The sequence below is a fragment of the Oryx dammah genome, unplaced genomic scaffold (assembly GCF_014754425.2).
Source record: "Oryx dammah isolate SB20612 unplaced genomic scaffold, SCBI_Odam_1.1 HiC_scaffold_18, whole genome shotgun sequence".
Taxonomy (NCBI): domain Eukaryota; kingdom Metazoa; phylum Chordata; class Mammalia; order Artiodactyla; family Bovidae; genus Oryx; species Oryx dammah.
Window position 1 is genome coordinate 44338619 of NW_024070202.1, and position 16765 is coordinate 44355383.

The window sequence follows — 16765 nt, forward strand, 5'->3', positions numbered from 1 at the left end:
GAGTGAAAGGCCATGACAATTTTTATAGCCTATGATTTTTATTACCAAACTCATATTCAAAAACTGTTGCGATAATTTACAGTATTATAAGGGATTTATGAGTTTATCAGTTTTACTATAACCTTACCAACATTGTATATTTTCATTTAAAAAATTAAGTATAAAACACTGATGGGAAGGTTCTCAAGATTTTTACCCATTGATTTATTCTAAGAATACAATTTGTCTTTGCTTGGGAACAAGCTAGCTTATTTTTGCACTCTCTAACTTGTGTGTGTGTGTGTGTAAAAAATTATTTTTTTATGTAGTTCATTTATTTCCTTCTTTGTTATTCACTTTGCCTTTTCCTCTCTTTTTCCTACTCTCCCCTAATTGTCTTTAGCATTTGGCTCTGCAGAGAGTTATTTCCCATTAACTGTTCCCAAACATGCTTGGGAGTTCTTGTGAGATGCTACATGTTTTCATATACGAGTCAGAAGTATTACATAGGACAGGTTTGAGCTGTAGATCTCTTCACTGCCCTTTCCATGCAAACATGATGCATCAGGGAAGCATAGGAATGCCAAGGGATTTTCCCTTTGACTCAGGAGAAGATGGTACTGGGTTTGATTTGGCCAGCTCCTGCCCCTCTCCCCCACCCCCATAACTTATCGAATCTTTCGGTTCACAAGACACTTGGCCCTCACAGCTCTCATTTGTTTCCCCATCTCTGCCTGCATAATACCTCTCACTATAAGCAGCTGCCTTTGACCTACTTCTACCGCGGGTCCCAGCCCAATTATATTGCAATGGATTTGTTGTAGTAGCATAGCCCCTCTACTTTTCCTCCCTCCCTGGCCTGTTATGTGACAATTCTTGCGGCTTCCCTGATAGGAGTTGGCTCTGAGCACCCTTAACGTGAATCACAAGTTACCTTTCGAAGGTGTGCTTGCTGCTGGATTTTCCATGAGGCCCAAGGGACCCTGTCTGCTCTGAGCATACTTGCTTCCATTCTGCTTGTAAGATGACTGCCCTGATAAGGAGTCTGGAGAAGGAAGGACAAAATGAAACTAGATGAGCACTTTCCTTCTGGTCTTCGTGCAAATAATTTTAGTGTGAAGTGGAGTACTTTATAGATGTTTAATATATGGACATTGAATTTAATTGGTTTATACCAGTTTATCATCTGAAAGACAAAAGGTTTCCTTCATAGAATGGTTTCCAAAAGAATTTTTAAAAATGAAACAAAAAGTATTTTAAAACAAGATCTGCACCTTAAAACCTTAAAAGGAATGTCATTGAGAATGGCCTTCCTAAGAATGATTTAATCCCTTCCACAGGAAGTCATGTAAGAATTAAAAAAAAAAAAAAAGTAGAAACAATAATTTATTTGAATATCAAGAATGGAGAAATGGAGTATTTTCATTAAAGTATTTTTAAGCCAGACATCTTTAGTTTCATTTTATACAGTAAGGAAGGCTTTAATTTAACCATTTGTGTTGTGACTATTAACTATCTGACCCAGAGACTGGGAAGGAGAAGGAATTCAAGCCCTTTCCCAGTTATGGCCACTCTAAGTGAGGGGGCTGCTGCAGTGTCCATCAGAGGTCTGGATGCCCCTGAGCAACTGGAGAAAGAGTGGTTTTCACTTGATTATGCTTCTTCTCTTAAACACTTAAAAAGTGTTTAAAAAATACTGTTTTAATTGGGCAAAGCATGAACATAATTAAGCTTTTAGTGAGGCACAAAAGACACCTTTTTCCTTTACCCTTCCAGTGCAGATGGCCACCATCACTTGAAGAAAATGTTTCTTAGCGACTCAAAGTGTTGAATTGTAACAACTTACAGTTTTTAAAAATGAGAATTGTTGCTTTGACAACAGTGTAGTATTAGCAGAAATGTTAATTGGTTACATGTGAGATACTGACTTTCCAAAGTTTCGTTTGTACATATGTGATCTTGTGATATAACCAGAAATATATCTTTCATCTTCTTCCATGATTCCTGGCACAGAGCTCCTAAAATCTCTGTGATTTCCTAAGTGAAAAGAACTATAGGGAGAGCTTTTGTTATAATGCTTAGTGCTCCAGTTCCTGAAAAAGCTCCAGAGCACAAAGGTGAAAAGAAGGTCTTATTCCTTACAAGCCCCTTTCAGCCACACCTGAGTTTGTCAATGAAGTTACTTTTGGAAAGCACCTAAGGGTGGAGCTGGTTGCCCGTAGAACCGACCATGTGATTAGAGGGTTGGCCCTTTCAGCCCCTCTACCAACACCACCTTCCAAGGCTAGAATGGCTAGAGATAGAGTCCAGCCACTGATGGCCAATGGTTTAATCAACTGTGCCTGTGTGATGGAGCCTTCATAAAGAACCCTAGTTGAAAGGTTTCAGAGATTTAATGGGTTGGATGAATATATGGAGGTGCAGGGGTGGGGGTGGTGCACCCGAAGAGGACATGGAAGCTCAGAGGCCATTCCTGCCCTACGCATCTCTTCAGTCTGGCTATTACTGAGTTGTATCCATTTATAATCAACTGGCATATAGGAAGTAAACTGTATTCCTGAGTTCAGAACCACTGTAACATATTATAGAACCCATGAAGTGGGTGCTGGGAACCTCAGATTGATAGGCAGTTGGTCAGAATCACAGGCAGCAACCTGGATTTGAGATTAGCATTTGAAAAGGGGGCAGCCTTTTGGGACTGAGGCCTCAACCTGTGGGGTCTGAGACTGTCTCCAGATAATTGTAGGACACCTTGCTAGCACTGGAGAATTGATGAATGTGGAGGAAGAAACCCATCAGAAGTAATTTGGTGACCAGAAGTGAAGAATTTTGTCAATAGACTGTTGGAGAGAAAAAACACAAGTTATTCCTATATAGTGTGTTTTTAGAGGCAGAGAATTATGGCAAGTTCAATTAAGATTGTAGAAACATAATTTTATAATGGTCCAAAGAAACACTACTTGTTAGAGACAGCACACCAGGCTGGAAAATTTATTCCTGTCATTATCTGTAGAGATAGGAGTACCTTCAGTTTACTTCCCAGATATGGAAATTGAGGAACAGACCTGGTCAAAGATTCCTATTTTTCTTTCTCTTCTGCCAGTCATTCGACTGTGCTGCTTTTGTTCATAGTTTGGTTGAGAACAGAATGTTTAATTCTTAAGGTTGAGAGTAGGAAACTATCTTAGCATGGGCTTTCTTAAGATACAAGCTGATCGTGAGATGTAATAGTTTAGAGCCATATTTAGGAAATTACATTAAAAATCACATCCCATTAAAAATGAGTACTACCCAGCTGGGAAGAGAAGAGAGAGATTTTTACTAAATGTTGGGAAGAAGGAAGAAGTCCACTTGTAAATAGGAGAATTTGCGCATACCACATGTGGTCTTCCTAGCAGGAAGCCTCAGGAGTTAAAGTCACTGTCCTTGTATGGATGGCCCTGTTTAGAGCATCTTGGCTTAGTATGGTACCTTGCTAGCTTTATGGACACATAGATGTTTCTATTTTATTCTGTTTGTACTGGAGGTAGTGGGCCACTGTGTTTCTCTGGGCTGCAAGTAAAAGCTGATACTGAGATAGTATCCACTGAAGAGACAAGTTTGATGCTTTACCTCTACTAGTTGAGCCCTGGCATGAAGGGTAAAGTTGGCTTCCTCTTCTGTAAAAGAAGATGCTGGTTAATCAGCAGATGTAGGATCAAAGCCAGAGGGCCTTTAAGAAATGAGAAGCAGATATTTTTTTCCTGGCAGTAATTTGCAGATGAGCCAATAAGTACCACAGTGCTTTTTTTTTTTTTTTTTTTTTTCTTTCTTGGTACTTCTTTTTTAAAGAGAAAAAAATCAAATTTATTTCCCACATAAGTGGAAAACAGTCTATTAATATAACCCTTTCGTCCTTTTTTTCAATTAATATTAGTTGTGGTGGGCTACATTTGGTAATTATTTCATGTCATCCTAAAAGTCAAATTAAGATTATTTCTCAAGAAGACACTTGAAATAATTCTCCTTCCTTTAAAATCAAACTCCCTTGTATAGGGAAATGCTCCTGGGTCATTCCTTAAGGATCTGATGGCTTCTAACACCAGAGTCTTCCAGAAGTAGCTAAACTCATGAGTATTTTCTTATAAAGCATTTTTGTGTATTTGAAAGCATTATAAGCTCTTTTCAAGAAGCTGGCAATGTGCTTCTTAGATTGTCGTGGCTTTTCCTCTCCTGTTGTCCCTGATGAATATGGTGCTTAGTACTCAGCTAGTGCCATAAATGCTCGCTGACAGAGAGGAGTGTCTTTCTGCGCTCCCGGGCTGGCTGGTAGGGTGTGATTGTGTAGCTCCCACGCCCTCTTCCCCCCAGACTATGTAACGACAGCTAGCATTTTACCTTGGTGCTTCGTTTACTCTCTGGGTCAAGGAATGTGCTGATATTACTTTGGCATTTGAAGATTCTTTGAAGGTTAGACTGAACCTCCTCTCTAACCCTATCTCCTGTTATGTCACAACACAATGGCAAGTCTTCAGGCAGGTGGTTCTTCATCAGCCTTTAAGCCAGAGATGTAGATGAAAACCTTCGAGAGTGGCTAAGAGACTGACATGACCTGGATGTGCTCAAGCGTGTTCTCAGCCCAGGCTGAACAGCAGACATGCCTGGGAAATGTCTAAAACTCATGAGCCCCAGGTCACCAGTAGGAGGTCTAGGGAATGGGACCCAGGTGGTTACTGAGGTTGGCAGTCATACCCTAGGGGCAGATATATTCACTGCAGAGATTGAAGTGCCATGGGTTGTTTTCTCTACTTTTTCTAAAGCTCTGTCTATGGTCTGAATCTTTGCTCATTTCCTAGGAGCTGCACCTGGAACATCCTCTCTTCACTTTTCACTTATGTATCCATTTTCATCTTCTGGGTCTTATCTATTTCCAAGACTTCCAAATGGGCTTCCCTGGTAGCTCAGCTGGTAGAGAATTCACCTGCAGTTCAGGAGACCCCGGTTCGATTCCTGGGTCGGGAAGATCCCCTGGAGAAGGGATAGGTTACCCACTCCAGTATTCTTGGGCTTCCCTGGTGGCTCAGATGGTAAAGAATCCGCCTACAATGTGGGAGACCTGGGTTCGATACTGGCTTGGGAAGATCCCCTGGAGGAGGGCATGGCAATCCACTCCAGTATTCTTGCCTGGAGAATCCCCATGGACAGAGGAGCCTGGTAGGCTACAGTCCATGGGATCGCAGAGTTGGATATGACTGAGTGACAAAGCACAGACTTCCAAATAGACCTCTCAATTTATAATGATCTTCGTGAATTTTCATAGCTTAAAAAATTGCCTCCTTATCTAGTAGATACCAAGTAGTGACATATGCCATTAACTGTTTGCACTCTCTCAATATCTATATCATAACATCCAGCCCAGTGACCTCCTTCAGTGACCTACCCATATTAAATGCTGCTGCTGCTGCTAAGTCGCTTCAGTCGTGTCTGACTCTGTGCAACCCCATAGACGGCAGCCCACCAGGCTCCCCTGTCCCTGGGATTCTCCAGGCAAGAACACTGGAGTGGGTTGCCATTTCCTTCTCCAATGCATGAAAGTGAAAAGTGAAAGTGAAGTCGCTCAGTCGTGTCTGACTCTTCCCAACACCATGGACTGCAGCCTACCAGGCTCCTCCGTCCATGGGATTTTCCAGGCAAGAGTACTGGAGTGGGGTGCCATTGCCTTCTCCGACCCATATTAAATAGACCTACAAATATTAAAATATTTCTGGGGCTTTTGGGTACCCTTATTTAAATGTAAGTTATTGTTTTAAAACTTAATGTTTCCTTCTACCTCAGTAGTTTTAAACTATTTTAAGCTATGGATTCCTTTGAAATGGATATAAACTGTAGACCTTCACCCCAGAAAAGTGCTCATAAGAACACATACTCTGTTTTACATACGATCATTAGACTCAGGACTGCCTCAAACATGTCCTTGGACTTGTTTTATCTGCTTATTCTCAACTAAGACAAGGTTATGAGGAAAGGGACTTTTTTAATGGGGTGAGGGTGAGAGGAAGGTAGTTTGGGAGCCGCAGTGTGAGCATGAAAATAGGGTCTTCTGACAGAAGGATGCCTTTGGCCTGAGGGGAAGAGAGACTTGCACAGAGGACATCATCATTCCTTCCTCCCCTGTCTCATCGGTGGGCAAGGTTGAGTGGACCGAGCAGTGGGTCGCCAATGCAAAGCAGGCAGAACTAAATGCATAACTGACCACTAGATGGCACCACAACACCAGTTTATTTGCTGGCTTTGGGCACTAGTTGGAGAAGGCGATGGCACTCCACTCCAGTGCTCTTGCCTGGAAAACCCCATGGATGGAGGAGCCTGGTGGGCTGCAGTCCATGGGGTCGCGAAGAGTCGGACACGACTGAGCAACTTCACTTTGACTTTTTACTTTCATGCATTGGAGAAGGAAATGGCAACCCACTCCAGTGTTCTTGCCTGGAGAATCGCAGGGACAGGGGAGCCTGGTGGGCTGCCGTCTGTGGGGTCACACAGAGTCGGACACGACTGAAGTGACTTAGCAGCAGTAGCAGCAGCAGCAGCCTAAACTCAGATGTAGAATAGCTGCAGCAAGAAAAGCTGCAGCGACTTCCTGTCAGGGTCCTAATTCTGTCAGTTGTCTACAGAGTTTGCTTTCAATATAAGGGAGACAAAATGGTGGGCAAAGATGTATCCACTATCAACGTATGGACAAGGAAAGAAAAGATAAGAGAGGTAGGTCAAGTGTAGAGTGGGACCTGACTCCAGGTTTCCGATTTCCTCTGGAAATAACAATTTCTTGGACATAGCTCTTCCTGTCTCTGTGAAAATGGGTGTTGGCTGGACAGGCCTTTCAAGCTTCAAAAATAGCAAGTTCGTTTTGTTATGTAACGCTCTTTCCTGATACCGGTATCCATTTTAAGCCACTTGTGACTGTGTTTCAATAAGAATTTGGGTGATGTGCTATTATTTAACAAAGGGCATTTTTCTTGGTGGGGCATTTTTTCGAAGTTCTCTTTTTTTTTTTCCCCTTGTAATACAGCCAAGTCTGTTCCCGCTGTAGGCATTAAGGTCACTTTGTTTCCTGGCCATGCATTGCACCCTTGATCCCAGTCAAATCTTTTATAAATGCATATATTTTGGCAAGGTAATAGGTATCATGAATCTGTCTTCATTAATTTGCAAAAACAATTTTTTGTCAAGATATCCTTTAACATTATAAATATATTACTATAGCATTTTATTTTAAAATGAACATAATGAATATTTTTTGCTTCGGGCTAGTACAGTGATATCAATATGTCAAAAACCTAGAGGGAGATGGTTGCCAGCTAATTCCATTTTGAAGTAATTGACAACTGAGTGTGAAAGGAGTTCACTTCACCATTCTGATTCTTGAGTTTTGAAAAAGACCCTTTGGAAGTAAATAAACTTAACTGGAAAGTAAACCTATACTTCCATGTGATCCAGATCTTGTGACCATCTGTCACTGAACAGGACATTGTTGATATAACCTGAGTCAGAATGGGTCTCTGGGGAGGAAATGGCTTGATGTGTTCCAAGCAGGCTTCCCTGCTTAGCCTTCACCCAGGGGGAGTCACACTGGCTTAGGGAAGTGAGCAGCTCTCTCTGTGTGTAAAAGGGGCTTGAAAAGAAAGGGAGGGAGGCAAGCCTCTTTGAGTCTGTTTTAGAATTCCTGTCGGGACAAGACTGCCATCCCTTGTGGGAAGTATATGGTCAGAAATACTGCCTCATGAGAGCTTTGTAGGAAGGCCTGCACGGGCCGTGCTATGTAGTTCAGGCCACAGGACCTACTTCTCGAGCCCACTGATGTTTTTGTCTCTTACAGGTGCATAGCTTTAAGGGCTACTGGGAAAAACTGAACTCCAACCTGGAATATGTGAAGTACTCCAAGCCACACTTACACTATAACAACAGCGTGGTCAGGAGAGAGTGGCACAACCTGATCTCAGAAGAGGTATGTGTGGGTTCCTGAAAGGAGAGCAAGAAGCCCAGCAGATTAGGTTAGGTGAGGCCCTTAGGTCATAAAGCTGGCTTAGGTCCAGCACTGGCCACTGTTGCCAGGCACTGTTCATTAGTGCTGCTGATCCCCAGTAGGCAGACCAAGGTTTTCTGTGATCTCTTTCTCTTCAAGAGGAAATTAAAGTGCAAAGAGGTTAAGGACACACACAACACATTCATAGTAGAAGTGGGATTCACATTCGAGTCTCAGATGGGTTCTTGCATTACTTACATAGTTAAAAAGTAATTTAAAAAAATCTATAGGTTCCCAAAGTTGTGGTTGCTAGGAGTTAGGGGTCGCACAGAGTCGGACACGACTGAAGCAACTTAGCAGCAGCAGCAGCAGCAGGAGTTAGGGAGGGCTTCCCTGATGGCTTAGTGGTAAAGAATCCACCTGCTGGTGCAGGAGACATGGGTTTGATCCCTTGATGGGAAAGATCCCCTGGAGGAAGAAATGGCAACCCACTCCAGTATTCTTGCCTGGGAAATCTCATAGACAGAGGAGCCTGGCTGGCTACAATCCATAGAGTGACAAAGAGTCAGATACGACTGATCAATTGAGCACAGACAGACGGGTTAGGAATGGTTGAAAGCAAAAGAGTGAATATGACTCCTATAAAGGGGTAACACAAGGGAGATCTTGGGGGTGATGGAGCAGTTCTGTATCTGGATTATGGTTGTACATTGTCATATGTGAATCTATACATGTGATAAAATGACAGAACTGTATGATTTGGGTATTGTACTATTGTTGTTTATATAAGACACGAACACTGGGAGAGACTGGGTGAAGAGTGTGTGAGCTCTTCTCTGCAGCATTGTTGGATATAGTTGTAGTGATACTGTATTGATATATAAAATATAGTTGGACTTGCAGGTCCCTGAAAACTTGGAATAGGTTCAGAATAAAAGTTTTTTAAGCCAATTTTTTAAGAATCTAGGTGTTGTGATTACCTTGAAAGAAAGTCTCCTTTTTTCTGAACTCTTAACTATATTGTATTATGACCTTAGTGTGAAAAATGTCACCCACAAAACCTTCACCTTCCATACCTCTGATGTATTTTCACTCCTAGAAAACAGGAAAAAGAAGGTCTACGGTGTATGTGAAAAATATTCTTGATAATGCAGTAAAGTAAGTAAAATGAAGGATTATTATAGCTATAAGATGGCTCTCTTTTGTAATTACTTTGCTGGCTGCCTTTCAGGGAAGTAGCTTATTACTTTTGTTGTATTCTCAATGAGATGATGCTGTCAGCAGCCACCGAGCCCTGCTTTGGAGATTGGAGCTAGAGTTTCTTGTGGGAAAAGTTTATATGTTAAACCTTTTAGATTTGCATCCTGGGGATGGATGACTCAGAAGGAATAAGTAGTAATGAAAGCGCTTATTAATAGAGCGCTTTAGAGGGGTACAAGTAGTGGGTTGATTTTAAATAAGAGTTAGTCGGCTGGTGAACCTGCTCTTATTTTGAAAGCATGTTTTCTGAGTAGATGAGTCATCTCAGAGTGCTACAAGCATAGGCCCCATTCCAACCCCTGTTCTATTTTCTGTTCCCATTATTTCCAATAACTGAGAGCTGCAATTGTTCTAAATTACCGTCATTGTTTGCACTAAAGAGTTTTGAGATTTTATAATTGCTTAATGTGGCTTTTGCCAAGTTGATTAAAGTTTTTGAGGTTTTCAGCAGCCTGAGAACAGTTTCTGCAGTGGTTTTATGGGTTTTTAAACGATAATATCTTTGTATGGTATTGTGGGTTTTTATTTTTTATTTTTTTAATTAATGTTTCCTGTGTGAATAACATTGGCTAATTTTTCTTGTAGGGTCATTTCTAACCTAGAAGCAAAGAATTTGGGTAAGAAAAGACCTGTAATAAAGCCTTCTGGATTTCAGTCCGTTGTTTGTTTGTAACACCATTCCTCCTCCCGCTGTGGGTTGGCAGGGAAATCACTTCCACTAGCTCAGTGAAGGCCATACCCTTTACTGTCTTCCTGTCAGAGCGACTCCCAGTTTCTTCCATGTCTCTTGGCACCAGGTCCTTTGGGAACAGCTGCTGAATGTGCTTTTGCTGTAGGACTCCCTGACTGTAGGTTTTCCTCCTATTTCCCTGTAGAACTGATCTAATTAACATGCTCGCTGGCTGTACTCGCAGGGTGTACTTCCCTTGGCCTAGAGCTATTCTCTCCCCAGCTATCTATCTGTGGGACTCTTTCACACCTCTTAAAGGTCAGCCTCGCCCTTTTTTTTTTTTTAAGCTGTTATTTTTATGTTGTTTTATGGGCTTGGATGTTTAGTTATATGCTGGGTGACCCTAATGGAAATTATTTTATACAGTGCTTTGCTGCACATCCTGCAGCTGTGCACACAGTCCACGTGAGCAGTGAAGTCACTGAGCAGCCCTGGGTCGTCCCGGCCTGAAGCCAGGGCTCTGCCACCAACCCCAGGCAGGAGCAGTCAGCCAGGGCTGTGCACATGCTTGCAGGCTCCCCGTCTTGCATCACTCGGGGCTTTGTAGTATGGGAAGTGTGACTGGTCTGGCTGAGGTTTCTGTGTCCTCTGCTCCCAAGTCTGGTTAGAGCTCCTTCTGCCCCTGTACTTCAGGGCTGTTTGCATCTATTACTAGTCATTCTCTCTTGATGCACTTTAGGGAACTTGCTGCTTCCTCTCACATTCTTTGTTTGTGCTAGTTTCCTAGGAAGAAAGTCACTGTCAGAAGAGAACATTCTTTATGAAATGCGGAACAACCATGAAAACTGCTGGGCTCTAGTTTTGAATTTTTCATCATGAAGGTTGTGTAGGATCCAGTTAGGATTTATCCCAAGGAGTCAAGAAGCATCTGTGCCCTCCTGAAAGGAGTCCTCAGCTCCCTAACCAGGGCAGTTCTACCTCTTGACCAGCACTGTGACTCAGGTTCTGGCAGAGGAAGAGGGGGCATGAAGGTGCTCTAGGAGATTTTCCTAGAGAGCGTTCGCCTGCCCCTTCAGCCTTGCTGGTACAGTGCAAATCACGGTGGAGGAAGTGCCATTTGGTTTAACCTTACATGCTGCTTTTCCATCTCAGTCTAACTAAATTTTCAGTCCAATAACTTGTGCCAGTTATTATTTGCCACAGTAATTGACTGTGGTGACTGGTCCCCTCACCTCAGTAATTCTATAAACAAGTTGGAGTCAGAAAGAAGGGAGTCACGTGATCCTTCCACTCAGTCCCTGTTCCTGGGTTTGCCACTCCTTAGGTTTGAGAGAGGACCTGAGTTGTTTAGCCTCCTGTGAAGCAGAGGATCTCAGGGACAAGCCTCCACATTGAAGAGAAATTGAAGCCAGAGGGCACTGGTGTTGGGAATGTGTTCCCTGTGTTCTCTCTCTCTCCGTCTGTGCCTCTCTCTGGGTCACAGTGCTCCCTGCATGCCACCTGAGTGATAAGTTGCAGCGTGCAGGACAAGGTCACCCTGAAAGAAAAGTTTGCATCCTGTCAGGAAAGTGTTATATTTTCCCAGTGACTCAGAGAAGGGAAGCCCAGACTGAGGCCTCTTCCTTCTGGTCATTTCCTAAAAACCACCCTGCTTGACTATCACTCTGTTTAATTTCAGAGCCAAGATTAACACCCCTCTTCCAGGAGGAAGACAACCACCAGCAGCTGCTTATCGGGCTGGTAAGTGGGACGTTTGGTGCTGGCAAACAGTGAGCTCCAAGGAAAGGGGAGAGGGCTAGATTGTATTTCTCATTCTGATCTTGTTTTTCATCCATTCTGTCAACACATGGTTGTTGCCATCCACCCACTGTAGGCCCTGTGTGTTCACTAGTAAGGAACGCATATATAATTTCTGCCCTCTTGGTATTTGTAGTCTTGTGAGAGAAACACAAATTAATCAGTCACCCCAGTAAATGTATAATTATAAAGCATCGTAAAGAAATGTATAGCACTGAGAGTATTTAAAACAGGAAAGACCAGCATCTCTGTGGCCTTTGTATTTGGGTTTAAAATACAAAAGAATAAAGTATTCTTTCTCAAGAGGTCTTACTGCTAGGAAGACCAAAGATGTTAATCAAAATAAATTAATTGAAGAGCAGAATTGGCAAGTAAATACGAAATCTAAAAAAACCAAAAAACTAAACATCTAAATCTGAAAAACATCTTTAACTGAAAAACTAGTTTTTAAAAAATTTAATAAAATATTTGTAATGCTGTGCAGGCTTAGGAATGGGATAATCTATTACCTTCGATAAGGCTAGTTTAAAAATATGAGAAAAATATGTGTAAATACATAACCATACACTGAAAAATTCTAGTTAAACAACGTTTCTTTGGCAAATAGAAGTTATAAACTTGAGCCAAGGAGAAATAGAAAACCTGAAAGTATAATAATCATAAAATAATTTGGAAAAAATATCAAAGATTATCTCTGAAAAAGGCCCCAAGTTATCTAATGAGTTAGTTCTTTCAAACTTTTAAAGACCAGATTATTCTCATATTATGTAAAGTATTTTTGAAGAAAGATGGGAAGCTTTTTACTCACTTTAAAAAGCATGATCTTTAAACCAGAATCTGACAATGACCACTTTTACTTGTGAATATAGATACCACAGGCTTAATTAAAATACTTTCCAATACTCTGTTTGAAAATACAACTTGGCCATGTGGGCTTATTTCCAGGAAGGCTTAATATTAGAAAATATATTAATGTAGTTCATCATATCACTGAGTCCAAGAGGCAAAAATGATTCTATGGGTGCTAAAAGTTGATGAAAGTATAATTCAACTCTTGGACTTTTAAACAAAATTTAGTCTAATACTAGTAGCCAACATCCTTCTTAATCTCACTTTGGAGGCATTCCTATTAAAATCAAAAAGAAGCTAAGTATACTTGCTGTTTTCACTAAAATTTTACATTATTCTAAAAATTCTAGCCAATGAAAGAAGAAACAAGAGTAAAAGAAGATAGTATAATTGTCTAATGAAACAACAAAATAATCAACTGGGAAAATGGAAAATAATAAAATTTAAAAAACAAAGAATAAAAATAATAATGTAAGTTAGTAAGCTGACAATGCTATATTTATTTTCATTTTATTAGAATTAATCAGTTAGAAAAGATAATGAAAAACAGTATATAATTTCCAAATCCTTAGCATCTAGCTTTAATGAAATTACAAACAAAAAGCCAATTAAATTTCTCTGACAACTGACTAAGTGACTCATGTAACAAAATAAGGAAGAATGGGACCGACATTACGAGATATCTAAATGTGCTTTTGATCTGCAATAATTGGAAAAATATGGCACTAACACAAAGATAGGAAATTCTGATTTAATTTTGAATATTTGGTGAATGGTAAATGAAATATTTAAAAATTAATGTGAAAAGAAATAATTTTTAGTCAGTTGATCAATCAGTGGTTGACTATCTTGAAAAGTCAATTAAATTAGATTTTTCCCACCCCAAATACCACTTTATACCATAGAAATATCAGATTAATGAATTTAATATAAAAATTAGTATAATATATATATTATTTAAATAAAATTAATATATAAATATAAAAAATTACACTGTGAAATATTTGAATAAAATAAGTAGACAATTAATACTGAGAAAGCTTTTTAAGTATAGTATTGAATGTAAACATATTGGAGAAGATTGGTTGAAATCTTGAAACAGAACAACAAAAAGGCAAGCAACAATATTTAGAAAAAAATATTTGCCACATAATGTGATAAAAGGATAACATTTGGCATATAAATAAAGTTTATAAATCAGTAAGAGAACAACGTACCAGAAGGGAAATAGACAAAAACTGTTACCAATGAATTTTCAAAAGTTAATTTAGGCTGAAAACATCTCGAGTTGGGGCAGAGAAAGAAAAACAGTACTTAACATTGCTATAACCAAATGACAAACAGAATAAGTATATATTTTTTTGTTTTTGCCTATCAAATTGACAAAAATTAAAAATTATATTAGGAAGGGTCAGAGTATGAGGGATTTGACAGTCCATGCAATGGAATTTGAAATTAGCATTAATATAACCTCAGTCGAAGGCATTTCAGCAGTGTCTCTGTAAGTCTAAGTACAGGACCCAAGAAATTCCATTTCTAGGAATTTAGCCTGACAAAATAATCAAGGATATGACAAACAACCCTTGTATACAGATTTTTTGGTGGTATTATTAATAGTAATAAATATTCTATATGTATAAGAAGGGAATAAATAGTTCAATTATAGTATTTTTTCATAAAATTGGTTACTGTACAACTATTACAACTAGTGTGATAATAGTTAATGACAAACTATTAAATAAAAAAGCAGATTGTAAAATATTAGAATGACTATACACACTGGAAAAAAGGAAAGCAAAAAACCAAAATGTTAATGTAAATTGTAGGATTATGAGCAATGTAAATTTTCATCTATATGATTATTACAGAAAAATTAAAATGACAAGAATATGCGTCATATTTTATCCAGAAAAAAATAATGTTTTTTTTTAAAAACCTTAATCATTTAATACATGCAGGAGACTGAAATAATATACTACTCTGTCTTGGCCCAGGATGCCATGGGCTTAGTTTTGCCCAGGGTGTCTGTTGTAAATCTGCTTAGATATTAATAGAAGATACATACATAGGTGTGTGTGTTGTCAGTTGTACAATTCCCATGGTGTTTATTGGTACAAAGATTTCTCTAGCCAAGAGGGTCTGTTGCTGAGCAAGGCATTTAGACAAAAGGGAAAGTTGCTCAGTCGTGTCCAACTCTTTGGGATCCCATGGACTGGGATTTTCCAGGCAAGAGTACTGGAGTGGGTTGCCATTTCCTTCTCCAGGGGATCTTCCCGACCCAGGGATTGAACCCAGGTCTCCTGCATTGTAGGCAGATGCTTTACCCACTGAGCCACAAAGACTTGGGCAAAAGAGACAAGAAAAGGAAGAAGGGGAGAGAAAAGCTAAAAACTGGGAATGCTACACTAATTGGGGAGCCCAAGGGATGGTCCTAACAGTGCAGCTATGGAAACAAGCCCATTTGGAGACACTAGAATAAATGTTTCCATACCTTTGCATGTTAGGGAACTGCGTGGAATTGTTTTAGCCATTGCACAGAGGGAGGTACCTGGGGCATTTCCTTTTTATTCCAGCCTCTGTCCTTCCAAACATCCCAACCCTTTTCCTTCCCATTAGCATAGACTTTCCGTGTTTAGAGTTGCTCCTGTTAGTTCTCCAGAGCCAGGAGCAGTAGACTTCAATCCTTTGGTAGATCCCAAAGCTTTTGACTGCTGAGCCTCGTGATTTCCAGTGGCTAACCTCCACTGGCTACTCTGGAGAATTTTTAACAGGACTGGCAGCCTGACTCTCAGCTGCTCACTGGGCTTTGGGTGTATCATAAGTCATTCCTCTTGAGGAAAATGGTAGTGCCGCCGGATTTATGCCCATCAAAGGAACATCATGGGTTATACATTTCTGCTAGTGGGATCTTCAGGTCCAGTATTTTTCATATTGATAGGGAATGTTAATAAATGAATTCAAACCAGTTGCAGATGTGAGTGGGTAGGTTGTGACTTATCTACATTCTGTTTTCAGATGGTGTCTGAACTAAGAGACCATCTTTTGAGACATCTACAGGGTGTAGAAAAGAAAAAAATTGAACAGATGGTTCTGGACTACGTTTCAAAACTGGTTGGTTTTGCTTTATCTTCTCTTCCCATGCTCCCCTCCCCCAACCCATCTCCTTGGTCCCCTGGTTTCCAGTATGTGGTTCAGTATGTTTTTCATATTAAGATTTTGGATCTCTCCTGTCCTCAAACCTGTATATATGATGCTGTAGATTGAAGAAAGGGGAAAAAGAACCAAAACACAAGGAGAACTGGCCTTGGAAGTGGTTTATTTTTCCCTTCCAGTAGTGGTTATATATGCTTATGGAACAGTGCATACATGTGTTTACATATGCATGGAACAGTGATGAATTCAGCATGGGTGCCAAATGTTCATGCCATCTTGGCATTTTCCAGCTCCCTATTAAACTGTAGGTAGTAATTTCTGTACATGGAGGTTTATGCAAACGTGAGAGAACTTGAACTTCAATTCTTAATTAGCTCCAACAGCCTAACTAGGCAAGATTCCAGCTCAGTTATATAAATACTACCACGTTAGAATCTGCAGGTGAGATTGGCAGCTCATTCACCGGGTAGCCACTCATTGAAATTGTGTGATTGAACTTAATAACACTGGTCCTTTGTAAACAGAAGTGATGAGGCTGGATTGAAATTTGAGCCTGTCTTGGTATCTTTCAAAATGCGTATGGAACTGAGGCCTGACCTTATTTAGAATCTAGAAATAATATGATAGATAAAATTTTTTTAAGTATTTAAATATAAAGAACGAGAGAAAAAAAAAACCTCCAATACTCCATTTCTCTAGTTTGGATAGGACTAATGTGTAAATGTGAACAAATATTTTTGCATTGAACTCCAGAAGATTCAGTTTATTGGATATGGCCCTGACTTAATTTCATGTTCAATTTTTATAGTTTTCCCCTTTTATTGCAGTCATTGGTATCTGTTTTTAAATGATATATTTGAATTTCTACAGCAAAGTTTGACTTTTATAGTTTTTACTATATTAGGAAAGGTTGGTATTTCCATATACTAATGTGTACAAGCAGGGCACTGGAACTTTCTTAAATAATAATTCTTTGTGGTAGAAAAGGAGCTCACTTTACAAATGTGTTACTGATCTTTCTTATGTTGATACCGACTGTCCTTTTTAAAAAATTTTTT

At 39.9% G+C, this 16765-nt stretch overlaps 1 protein-coding gene across 1 annotated transcript in view; it reads left to right on the forward strand.

The window, feature by feature from the left end:
* The window catches only part of LOC120878145 (gamma-secretase activating protein), an 88842-nt gene that overhangs the window by 58618 nt on the left and 13459 nt on the right, over nt 1–16765 (forward strand). Inside the window, exons 20-24 of the mRNA XM_040260764.1 lie at nt 7832–7960; nt 9078–9136; nt 9824–9855; nt 11587–11648; nt 15570–15665. Of these exons, the coding sequence (XP_040116698.1) occupies nt 7832–7960; nt 9078–9136; nt 9824–9855; nt 11587–11648; nt 15570–15665 (378 nt within the window). The remainder of the gene's footprint in view (nt 1–7831; nt 7961–9077; nt 9137–9823; nt 9856–11586; nt 11649–15569; nt 15666–16765) is intronic.